General features: G+C 38.8%; 1 protein-coding gene and 2 long non-coding RNA genes across 21 annotated transcripts in view; 1 reads left to right on the top strand and 2 right to left on the bottom strand.

The window, feature by feature from the left end:
• LOC106508120 (uncharacterized) overlaps positions 1–9,678 on the bottom strand; it is a 34,321-nt gene extending 24,643 nt beyond the window's left edge. For 2 of the 8 annotated variants that reach the window (XR_014829571.1, XR_014829569.1), the window contains exons 1-4: positions 9,546–9,678; positions 9,000–9,103; positions 7,449–8,092; positions 4,828–4,912 (exon numbers count right to left, since the gene is read on the bottom strand). This is a non-coding gene — a long non-coding RNA (uncharacterized LOC106508120). Of the gene's footprint in view, positions 1–4,827; positions 4,913–5,320; positions 5,966–6,532; positions 8,093–8,137; positions 8,460–8,972; positions 9,104–9,545 lie in introns of those variants that run through there. The other 6 variants (XR_014829575.1, XR_014829574.1, XR_014829573.1 and 3 more) reach the window with 5 other exon arrangements.
• The window catches only part of PDK1 (pyruvate dehydrogenase kinase 1), a 42,465-nt gene that overhangs the window by 27,473 nt on the left and 3,111 nt on the right, over positions 1–11,881 (top strand). For 2 of the 4 annotated variants that reach the window (XR_014828749.1, NM_001159608.1), the window contains 2 exons: positions 5,739–5,849; positions 9,603–9,716. Coding sequence is in view for 2 of the 4 variants with exons in the window: in NM_001159608.1 (NP_001153080.1) it covers positions 5,739–5,849; positions 9,603–9,716 (225 nt within the window). In the remaining 2 variants the exon portion in view is untranslated. The remainder of the gene's footprint in view (positions 1–5,738; positions 5,850–9,602; positions 9,717–11,881) is intronic. The other 2 variants (XR_014828750.1, XM_021074572.2) reach the window with 1 other exon arrangement.
• LOC110256990 (uncharacterized) overlaps positions 10,745–11,881 on the bottom strand; it is a 127,182-nt gene continuing 126,045 nt past the window's right edge. For 8 of the 9 annotated variants that reach the window (XR_014829560.1, XR_014829566.1, XR_014829559.1 and 5 more), the window contains one exon: positions 11,166–11,311. This is a non-coding gene — a long non-coding RNA (uncharacterized LOC110256990). Of the gene's footprint in view, positions 11,312–11,881 lie in introns of all 9 variants that reach the window. The other variant, XR_014829563.1, reaches the window with a different exon arrangement.

Genomic DNA, 11,881 nt, shown 5'->3' on the forward strand with positions numbered 1-11,881 from the left:
TTTTTTTTTTTTTTTTGATGGGGTTGCTTGTTTTTCTGATACTGAGCTGCATGAGCTGTTTGTATATTTTGGAGATTAATCCCTTGTCGGTTGCTTTGTTTGCAAAGATTTTCTCCCATTCTAAAGTGAGTTGTCTTCAGTTTTTTTAAAAGGGTTTTCTTTGTTGTGCAGGAGCTTTGAAGTTTAATTAGGTCCCAATTTATTTATTTGTTTTAATTTTCATTATTCTTTTAAGGTTTATTTGATTCAAAATAAGTCCCACATGGCTCTGCTTTAGGGCTTCAGTTGTGCTGCAGCATGGTCTTTCTCACACCCTTTTCTACTTCTGTTTCATATGCTTTAGCATGCTGGTCTGCAGCTGCTTACCCCTACTTGTATTTATCCATCACTGCATGGATCACAGTTCACTGAGCTCTTAGACATTCAGCAGACTCATTCTGTGCTGGTGGACAGGCTTTCCTTAGGGAGTCTCTCTCTGCTGTAAAGAAAGGCTCATGATAGCCCAGCAGTTCCACTCTAGGTATATAATCTCAAAGGACTGAAAACAGGTATTTAAGGAAAAACTTAGACATGAATGTTCATAACAACATTATTCACAATAGCCAAAAGCTAGGAACAACCCAGGTTTTTATCAGCTGATGACTAGATCAACAAAATGTGATATGTCCATGCAGTAGAATATTATTTAGCCATAAAAGAAATGAGGTATTGGTATATGCTGCAACTGGATGCTACAACATTGAACACAATATGCTAAGTGAAAGAAACTAATTGCAAAAGGCCACATATGATGCCATTTATATGAAATGTCCACAATAGACAAATACGTAGGGGCAAGAGATAGATGAGTGGTTGCTTAGGGGAGTAATCAATAAAGAGTCCAGGAGGTCCGACTAGCATCCATGGGGACATGAGTTTGATTCCTAGCTTTGCTCAGTGGGTTGGGGATCTGGTGTGGCCATGAGCTGTGGTGTAGGTCGTAAATGTAGCTTGAATCCCACGTTGCTTTGGCTGTGGTGTAGGCCAGTGGCTGTAGGTCCGATTTGACCCTTAGCCTCGGAACCTCCATGTGCCACGGGTGCAGCTCTAAAAAGACAAAAAGTAAAAAAAAAAAAAAAAAAAAAAAAAGAGTCCAAGATTTTTTGCAGTAATGAAAATACTCTAAAATTGACCATGGTGGTGGTTGTACATACCTGTGAGTATAGACATACCTCGTTTTATAGTACTTTGTGGATATTGCATTTTTTTTGAATATTGAAGGCTCATGGGCTATTATATTTGCTAGAATGGTCAGGAATCTTTGATATTACTATTACAATTTTTGGTGTATTTTTCAGTTAATGTCTGTACTTTACACAATGCTATCACTCTTAATAGATGAAAGTATACATGTACATATAACTTTTATAGGCACTAAGAAACCAAAAAATTCAAGTGACTCACTTTTTTGCAGTATTTTCTTTACTCTGGTGTCTGGAACTGAACTCAGTCTGTCTCTGAGGTATGCCTGTATATTAAAAACCATTGAGTTGTATACTTTAAATTGGTGAATTTATGCTATGTGAATTATATTTCAGTAAAGCTGTTTTAAAAAAAGGCTCAAATGTTAAACAGACTGTTCCAGAAGCTTCTATAAAAACCCTTCCCTGTATTAGGCTCTGCCTCCTCACATCTGCATCCATGACTGCATCTACTCTAGTTAGCATTTTACATGTTAAGAGCTTGCTTTAATTTTCTTCAGTAGTTTTCATCCTCATCACTTACTTTAGACTTTCAGGATCAAGGCCTGTTTTTGTTTCCCCCATTCTTTTAGGTTGTTCAAATTATTGAGTTTTAACTTTTATCCCTCTGTTAAGAATCTTTTTTATTACATTTATAGTTTTACAACAATCACCACAAACCAATTTTATAGCATTTCCATCCCAAACCCCCAGCCCATCAACCTGTCTCCTTTGGAAACCATAAGTTTTTCAAAGTCTGTGAGTCACTATCTGTTCTGCAAAGAAGTTCATTGTTTCCTTTTTTTAGATTCCATTTGTAAGTGATAGCATATAATGTTGGTGTCTCACTGTCTGACTAACTTCACTCAGCATGATAATTTCTGGGTTCATCCATGTTGCCGCAAATGCTGTTATTTCTTTCCTTTTAATGGCTGAGCAATATTCCATTGTGTATATGTACCACATCTTCTTTATCTACTCCAGTGTCGATGGGCGTTTAGGTTGTTTGCATATCTTGGCTATTGTATAGAGTGCTACAATGAACATTGGAGTACATGTATCTTTTCAAGTCATGGTTTTCTTTGGTAGTTGCCCAGGAATGGGATTGCTGGATCATATGGTAATTCTGTTTTTGGTTTTCTGAGGAATCTCCATACTGTTTTCCATAGTGGTTGCACCAATTTACATTTCCAGTAACAGTGTAATAGGGTTCCCTTTTCTCTACACCCTCTCCAACATTTATTGGTTGTAGACTTTTTTGGGGGGGGAGGGGTTACCTTTACTTTTATTGAGTTTTTATTTCTATAGTTCTGTTTTTCATTTTTATATAATTTTTATTTTTTTCAATATAGCTGGTTTACAGTGTTCTGTCAATTTTCTACTGTACAGCATGGTGACCCAGTTACACATACTGGTATAGATTCTTTTTTCTCACATTATCATGCTCCATCATAAGTGACTAGACGTAGTTCCCTGTGCTATACAGTTGTAGACTTTCTGATTACAGCCATCTGGCTGGTGTAAGGTGGTACCTCATAGTAGTTTTGATTTGCATTTGTCTAATAATTAGTGTTGTTGAACATCTTTTCATGTGTTTTTTTGCCATCCGTATGTCTTCTTTGGAGAATTGTCTATTTAGATCTTCTGCCCATTTTTTGATGAGGTTGTTTGTTTTTTTGGTATTGAGCTGCAGGAGGTGTTTATAAATTTTGGAGATTAATCCCTTGTCAGTCACTTCATTTGCAAATATTTTCTCCCTTTCTGTGGGTTGTCTTTTCGTTTTGTTTAGAGGTTCCTTTGCTGTGCAGAAACTTTGAAGTTTAATTAGGTCTGACTTTTTATTGTCTCTGTTAGAGTCTTGTGAAGGAATTGTTTTTTTTTTTTTCTGTCTTACAAGTATAGCTGCTCTTTCAGATTTGGTGTTTTGTCTATATTCATTAAATAACTTAAGTGTTATAGCCCCATGTCTTTTAAATTAAACTTTAAATGTCTTGGTTCATTCTCTGTTGGTGATTTTACAAACCTGACCTTGAAAGAACTGTTGAATAAGAAATTTCAGGAGCTCTGGGTGAGTTCAGGGTTAGTAAATTTCCTGCCTTCAGAGCTGTCATCAAGTTAGTAGTGGTTCATTTCCCTTGGACCTGAAAATCCACATATATTATCACAGGGAGCCCAGTGTCATGGGAAACAGGATGTTGGGGACGGCAGCTTTCAGTTAGATGACATTGAGATGCAGTGAGGAGAAAGCTTTAAAAATAATTGGCAAAATTCTCTTCTTCAAACTTTCTATTGCTGTTACTCCATATCACCCGTCTCTTTCATAATCTTTTTCTTTTTCCTTGACATAGGCTTATGTTGTGATGATTCTAAGTTTTTTTTTCCCAAGTAATGTTAGTCAGGAATTTTGTGTTTCATTTCCACATCTCTGAATTTATTTGTCATCAGAGTGTCATTCTTGTCTTAAATATATACAGAGGAAACATCTGTCTCTTTCTCTCATTATTCCCTCCTTTCCTTTTCCCAAAGAACTCAGATTCTCTAATATAATATCTGCTACAGTCCTCTAGCTTCACCATTGTAAAAATATACTGGGTCTAGTTTATTTTGGTTTTGGCTATAAAGCAGAAGTTTCTTTATCCATTTTTAACTGTGTTCCTATGGCCTAGATTACTCCTTCACCTCTGGCGAGATGACATTTCTCAGGGGCACCTCTGGCCTTTCTGTTCCACTGTCTGCTTTTATCAGACCAGCCTGGGGCTAAAAATCACTTCGTGTTTCAGACCTGCTGGACTGCTGTGGTCTTTCTGGCCAAAAGGTTAAGGAAAACCAGGAAATATTTATTGAAGTGTACCTTTTTTTAATCTTATTATCTATTCTAATATGTTGTTTCTTTGATATTTATAGAGCTGTACTTCTGACTCATGTTACCAGTGAATGTGCAGCAGAGCATTAAATTAAAGGATGAATAATTAACAAATGATGAATCTCAGAAACTATCCAGAGCAAGCCCTTTATTCATCTTACTAAAATAAATCTCTTCACACAGCTTTGAATTCATAGCCAAAAACAATTTCCAAGCATAATGCTACATATAAGTTCTTAATAAGGCCCTTGTATATTTTCATACTAGAATTATCTAATTAGTAGATGTACAAGAGGAAAGTGTTCAGATGTTTTTTCAGAGCAGATTTTTACCTTAAAAATTAATAGCTCTGAATTTTCATTGTGAAAGTTATATATAACAATTTTTAGAAACTATGTAAAAACCTCAACTATAAGCCGTTCAAACTATTGACTTTTTAATATATGTTCAGTACTGTTTTTATCTATATACCTATGTTAAAAGCAGATTTGTTTGTATATGACAACCATGTTAATATTATAGATAGAATCAATTTAGATTTTGAGACAAAGGAAAATGGCTATAGATTGTAAGCTAAGCTGTTATAATAGGAAAATAAGTCCCTGTTAAACGAAGGAAGACATGATGAAGACAATCTAAATAAATCACTAAACTCAGTGTACCGTGTGATATGAGGTGACATAATGACATAGACAGGAGAGTGATGTAAGAACAATGTAAAGACCCGTGGACCTTATAACTCACCAGAAAGTTGTCCAGGAGGCTATGCTCTGAACTGACTTGTAGATGAGACTCTAAAACACAATGAAATGGTTCTGTTTTGTCCTACCTGAAAAAGGAAAGTTACACTGTTTTTCCATAATAGAGGTAATTGTGAAAAAGATTGAGAAAACTAAAAACCCAAAAAGAAGGCAGTCATAATGCCATTGACAATAAAATAGTATTTCATTACAGACTTTATAATTTTTATAGAACTAGATTGTTATAAATGCTTCTCTATATCTTATCAAAATTTTAATTTTTTAATTAAAAAATCTTTTTTCTCCATATCTTTTTGCTACTTAATATTTTGTGAACATCTCTTGTCTAATCTAGTTTTGCGTGCTCTTTAATGGCGACGTAGTATTCTCTTTCACACCGTATGTTAGTTTACTTAAATAGCCTGCTATTTAGGTGATTTTAGCTGTTTAGTTTTAGCTGTTGCACATAGTGCTGTGATGGATTTTCTCATACATACCCTGCATACTTTGATTATTTTCTCAGGATAAACCTTGTTGGGTCACAGGGTGCACGCATTTTTAATCTGGTTGCCAAACCGCCTGCCAGAAAGGAATTACGGATTTATTGTCACAGCCAAGATAGGCTTCGCTTAGGCCCCGTTGTGCGCTGAACGGCATTAGTGTGATCACAGTCATGTCACAAAGCTACAGCACTGGATTTATGTTACAGTGGAGTTCATTAGGTCTTAGAATGCTACATACTAAAGGCGTGAAGGTCCAGCACTGCGGGAAAGGTTTCCCATTTGCAACTTGGATTGCTTGGTATTCGTTTTGAAAAGCAGAGCTCTTCAGCCAGCAGTTAACTGGGACATCGTGTGCGTCGGTATTTTGCTGTGCCTGGGCCTCGGTCATGGGTTTGATCCTTTCTCACCTTAGATGAGTGACCGAGGAGGGGGTGTTCCTCTGAGGAAGATTGACAGACTCTTCAACTACATGTACTCCACTGCACCCCGGCCTCGTGTCGAGACGTCGCGAGCAGTGCCTCTGGTATGTGGTCAAGACATCACAAAGTGGGTTTTTGTGACGTGGAAAAATAAGTTGGTCACCACAGAAATCAGTGAAGCCATTGTGTGTGTGAGGTTCACCACGAGGATGCTGGGAAGCTATTAGACACAAACAAAAAAACTTTCCTCTAAATTTAAGTACTTTTGGAATACTTTTTAAAATTGATTGAAAAGAGTATAAGACAGAGTATTGTTTGAGTTCTTGCTGCCAAACTTGATAGTGGTGTGTCGGTAGTTTTCCTGTGGTAAACCACACTTGGTGATATACTATCTCTACTGTGAGGCTTAAATTACCAGCTTTACTAGTATTTGGTCAACACTGATTTAACCTTCAGTGGTTCTCCCCCTCCCCAAGTACTTGTAATTAGAATGATTTCCTATTCTAGGCCCAATAAGTAGGACTAGAGCTCTGATCAGTTTAATTACCAACCTGAAAATAGTCAAATTAATAGAATTGTGTTGATCATCTTTTTCTTAATGGATCATAGTCACTTTTTTTCGGGTTTAATAAGATTAGCTCTTGAATGGACTCAGCCCTGGCCCTCCAACCCCCAGAAAAGCCCTTTGTCAAATCTCTCACTTGTAATTCTAGAAGAACTCTATTCTTCCAGGCTTCACAGCTTCTCTGGCATATACAATGGAGTCAGGCTATAACATGATGAAATATAGTGCAAGATGAGTCTATTTTAGACTTTTTCCTGGAAGGTTTCTAAAAGGACTTCATTCTCATTACACAATTTAGTTACATATTCTTGTTGCACAGCACAGATTCTATAATTGCAACTGTAACACAGTTCATGTCTTACCAAACTTTTAAAATGATTGCTGTAGGAGTTCCCATCTTGGCACAGCAGAAACGAATCCAACTAGGAACCATGAAGGTGTGGGTTTGATCCTTGGCCTCACTCAGTGGGTTAAGGATCCAGCGTTGCCATGAGCTGTGGTGTAGGTCACAGACACGGCTTGGATCTGGTGTTGCTGTGGCTGTGGCGTAGGCCGGCGGCTGTAGCTCCAATTTGACCCCTAGCTGGGAATCTCCATATGCCGTGGGTGCGGCCCTAAAAAGCGAAAATAAGTAAAATAAAATAAAGTAAAATATTTGCTCTAGTAATGTGCTTCTCGAGTGAGATATGGGTAGGCATCTGTGTCCCAGGGGACAGAAAAGGTCAAATCAACATGAGCTGCTTCTTAGATTCTGATTTTATTCTTAAGTAGAGACAAGGGATAGACTGCCTTTGTAGTAAATAAGCATTGTAGAATTTGTGGAGAGCAGCACAGCATCCTAGTCCAGACTGAATCTAAACTGTCTGGTCCATTCTGAGCTCAAGTACATCTGAGCTGTAACCTTGGGACAGTTATTGACCTTTCAATACCAGTTTCCCCAGCTTTAAATTAAAGTATTGTGAAGATTGAGTTAATGTATTTGAAAATGCTATTTATAGTGCCTTGCACAAAGAACAGTTCTTTGCACAAAGTAAATGCCATATGGTTGTTGTTTAGGATGCAAAATCAATGTGAATTTTTTTAGAAAACAGGAGGCTTGACCTGGCACAGACTCCCCTGTGTACCCACACAGCCTTACCAAGGTTAAGCCTGTTCTTAAACTCCTCCAGAGCCTCCTTCCTGGTGTCATGACCCCTTTGTAGTGGACCAGTAAGCAAGCAATGGGGCAGCTGGGAAAAGGCTGCTTGGCATCCTGACCATGAGTGGTCACCTTCCTACCCGATCACTGAGAGCTTCCTTCACATGTTTGCCTTCTGATGGCCACGTGGATGGCGTGTCTTCACCCTGTAAGCCCCTTCAGAGAGGACCTTCCACATCTCCCTCTTCCAGACCTTCCCATCAGTTATCCAGTTTCGTTCTTTCTAAGTCGCTGACCAGCCAGCCTATTTGCCACTGCCCATGAGTCCCCGTAGGTATGTCACTTCGAGTTCTGCCCACTGGTAGGTTTTGCTTTCACTCCTGTCTTTGGCCTGGCCCTGACCAAGGCTGCAGTGAAAGGGCAGTCCACCTTTGGCTGCTGTGTGCCACTGTGTAGAGGCAGCAGCAGGCCAGGCCCATGCTGTTTACCTTCTGCTAACTCAACAAAGGGGAAGTCCCATGGGTCCACAGGGATGGTTGGAGAGTCGGTGATGAAGTATATCAGGTACCATGGGGTACCACCTGCTCAAGCAGATTGCCTGGGACCACTTCTGGAACCAGTTAATGTATCAGACAGGGTCCCACCTGGAAAGAGATAGCTCAAATTATGATAATTCAAGAAAGGCTTACCTACAAAGAGACAAATGACAGAAGTAGAGGTGGGATAGCACAGGAATCCAGGCTAGCAGCAGCAGAGCTGTCACCACCCTGACTCAAAGGGAGGAGGAGAAGTCAGCAGAACTCTGAAGGGAAAGTTGCAGAGTAGCTGCTTCCTCTCCAAGGGTCCAGCCTGCCCAGGAAGCAGCCTCAGTGGGAAGGAAACAGGGGCTGAATGTCCCACTTGACTCCTCTGAATTCCTACTCCTTCCCCATTGACTGGACCCACTGGAAGCAGAGGGCATGGGGATCCATCAGCATCTCAGTTCAGGCCGGCCTCTCAGGGCAAGGACAACTGTGGAGGATAGACAGTTGGTTTGGAGAGGCAAACAGAAACGCTGGTTAAAAAAGTCAAGTAACAAACGGTGGAGGTAAAGAAGCCCAAAGCTTGGATTTGTTAATGGCACTCTGATTCCTAAATCCAGGTACACTCTTCACTAAAGTATGATATAGAATGTCATTGAACATCTGAGTTGGTGATAACAACCATTTCTACATTTATCCACGTATTCTGCTTTATATTAAAGAACTGGTAGGATTTATCCAGGTAAATTAGAAGGCCATTCCAGATACTGGAAATAGAATGAACAAAGACACAGAGGTGAAAAATAACATGGTTTGTTTGAGGAACTTTAGAGCAGGAGATTTAGTTCAGCTGGACTGGGATGTTGGAGGCCGAGACCTGCTCTTAGTGGGTCTTTTGAAAGCTTTTTAGAAGCTTGGATTTTTGTCTCAGGGCAGTGGGTTGAGGATGGTAGGGTTGGGGTGGGTGCTGGGCGCTTTGAAGATTTTTAAGCAGGAAAGTGACCTGTTTGTGAGAATTAAGAGAGTAGACCTGTTAGGGACCTCTCCAGACTTAGAACACAGGCAGGAAATTCAGGATAGGAAGTCATGAGACACGTCTGTTAGGTTGCAACCAGGCTTTTTCTACTCTTGCTCCTGAAAGAGAGAACATTTTTTTAAAATCTTTTTTTTTTTTCTTTTTTTTCCCACAGCATGTGAAAGTTCCCAGGCCAGGTATTGGACCTGTGCCACAGCAGCGACCTGAGCTTCAACAACGACAACGCTGGCTTTTTAACCCTCTGTGCCACCAGGAACTCTAAGAGAGAACGTATTTTATATGCTATTGCTGAAAGCAGTATTGGGATACTCTGGAGCAGGCCAATGAAGAAAAGCAACATGCTTTTTCCAGACCCCTCCCCACCCCCACACCCCCTGGTCATTTTACAGAAAGAAGAATGAGGAATTTTAAATGACCAAAGGGAAGCCAGCTAATTCAGTCCTCACCTAGGCTGCAGCTTGCTCATTTTTAATACTTAAATATTAACAGATCTTTTAGGTGCAGGCTCTGATAGCACTGGGATAGTCCAGTAGCACTTACCTTAATGAATTTCAGTGTGTGGCTTTCTGAATTAAATTTCATTTTCTCATCAAACAGGCTGGTTTTGGTTATGGATTGCCCATATCACGCCTTTATGCACAGTACTTCCAAGGAGATCTAAAGTTATACTCCCTAGAAGGTTATGGGACAGATGCAGTTATCTACATTAAGGTAATAACTTTAGTCTTCTTGACTTAATGATACTTCTTTTGATTATAAGATGCCAATATTTAACTGTAATGAAATTTTCTTCTCCCGCGTGCTGTTTTAGGAGAGTATGGTTTTTTACATAGGATCTCATCCATTGTGACATATGATTTCCTTGACCATGAGAAAGAAATGCTCAACTATAATGTTCAAGACTATGGCTGTTAATATTTTTTTAAATTGGATTAAAATGGGGAATCAAAAAGTTATCCTACAGATTTAATTTTAACCTGAAACACATGAGTGGACATTGATTCATCAGTCTTTTGATGGACTTGCTTAGGCCTTTTATTTGTATATTGGTATGCAGATTGAAGTTTCGATTGTCGTTCTTGAAAAAGCTATTCTTACAATGCATTGTTTTGGTTTCTTTAATTAAAAGAAACAACCAAGTGCATAATCCTTTTTGATTTTTATGCAGTTGCTTGCAGGTGTTTTCTGACTGATTTGACAGCAATTTTTATATGGCTCTCCTTCATGAGTCTTTGCAAAGCATTCCTCTTAGTTTCCAAAGAACCCTTGCCCTGGTCTTTTTTTTTTTTTTTGTGGGGTTTGATCAAATTACAATGACAGATTTAAGTACATAAACAGATTTAGGAACAATTACACTTGACTCTTAGTAAGCATATAGCTCACCTGGTGGGAGCAGAAGCACTTAGCCTATTGGCTTGGGATATTCCATGTGTTTATGCAGACAGAGATCAGTGTATTTCACAGGGATGAAAAGCACTAGGCCCCACCAATCCACTGGATTTGTTCTGCAGTGGGCTGTTGGTGCCTGATTCAGTGACACTAATTTCTTGTTCTGGCCACTAGATGGCACCTGTTTTATAGGAAATGCTGAAGACTTCACATTAGAAAAAGTAAATTTGTCTGAAAAGATTAAAAATTATTTCAAGGTAATAATTTTTCTTTTTTTTTTTAACCATCTTAATTGTTAAGAACTTAAAAAAGAGTGTCTTCACGTTTCCCTTTTTATCATTAAATGTAACTTTTTTTTTTTTTTTTTTTGCTTTTTCTAGGGCCGCTCCCCCAGCATATGGAGGTTCCCAGGCTAGGGGTCGAATTGGAGCTGCCAGCCTACACCAGAGCCACAGCAACACGGGATCCGAGCCACATCTGTGGCCTACACCACAGCTCATGGCAACCCCGGATCCTTAACCCACTGAGCAAGGCCAGGGATTGAACCCACAACCTCATGGATCCTAGTAGGATTCGTTAACCACTGCGCCATGACGGGAACTCTGTAAATGTAACATTTTTGTTTGAGTCTATAGATCCAGGAGTTTGGCAGTTCTGGCATATTTAAGAGAAAATATATATATGTGGAAGGTTTTTAGCTTCATTTTGGGAAAAAAATAGAATACAGGAAGTCTTATAAAATCGTTAAAAAACAACAAAGACCTTCCTTACCATTATTGGAATGAAATTTCCAGTTCATTATCTTCTACATCTTGAGGAATGAATGCCTGTAGTTTAAAGGTTGAGATCCTACCAAAACATCCTAACTTGAAGAGGACAAGGAACAGTTGGTCTCAGGTTCTAGTGATTTATAAGAACTGAAATAGAACAGTGAATTGATGGTGTTACTATGTTGGAAACATGAAATTACAGTCAGCCCTCTGTATCCCCTGGTTTTGCATCCACAAATCTAACCAAATGGGAATCGGAAGTATTTGCAGAAAAAAAATTCCAGTAAGTTCCAAAGAGCAAAATTTGCTGCATACCCACAACTATTTACATAAAATTTATATTGTAACTATTTGTATAGCATTTATATTAGCTATTATAATTAATCTAGAGTTGATTTTAAGTATACAGCAGGATCTGTATGGATTATATGCAGATACTGCACCATTTTATTTAAGGGACTTGAGTATCGGCAGATTTTGGTATCTATGAGAGGGTTGATACAGAAGTTCAGCTGTGCATGATGCCGAAATCACATGTGCTGTAACTAAAATCCATGACTTTAATGGCAGAAGAAGGCACAGGATCAAACCCAGATTTCATTAAATGATTGTACAATTACATATGTTAAGGTACATATGAGAATTTTTATGCTTTTACAGTTAACTGACTTTTTCAATTAACTAACTTCTGCTCTGGGTCATGTTTTATAAGAGGTA

The sequence above is a fragment of the Sus scrofa genome, chromosome 15 (genome assembly GCF_054392235.1).
Source record: "Sus scrofa isolate SSC_HxYL_T2T_F1_AM1 chromosome 15, Sscrofa_HxYL_maternal_Yorkshire_Landrace_v2.0, whole genome shotgun sequence".
In the NCBI taxonomy this organism is placed as follows: Eukaryota; Metazoa; Chordata; class Mammalia; order Artiodactyla; family Suidae; genus Sus; species Sus scrofa.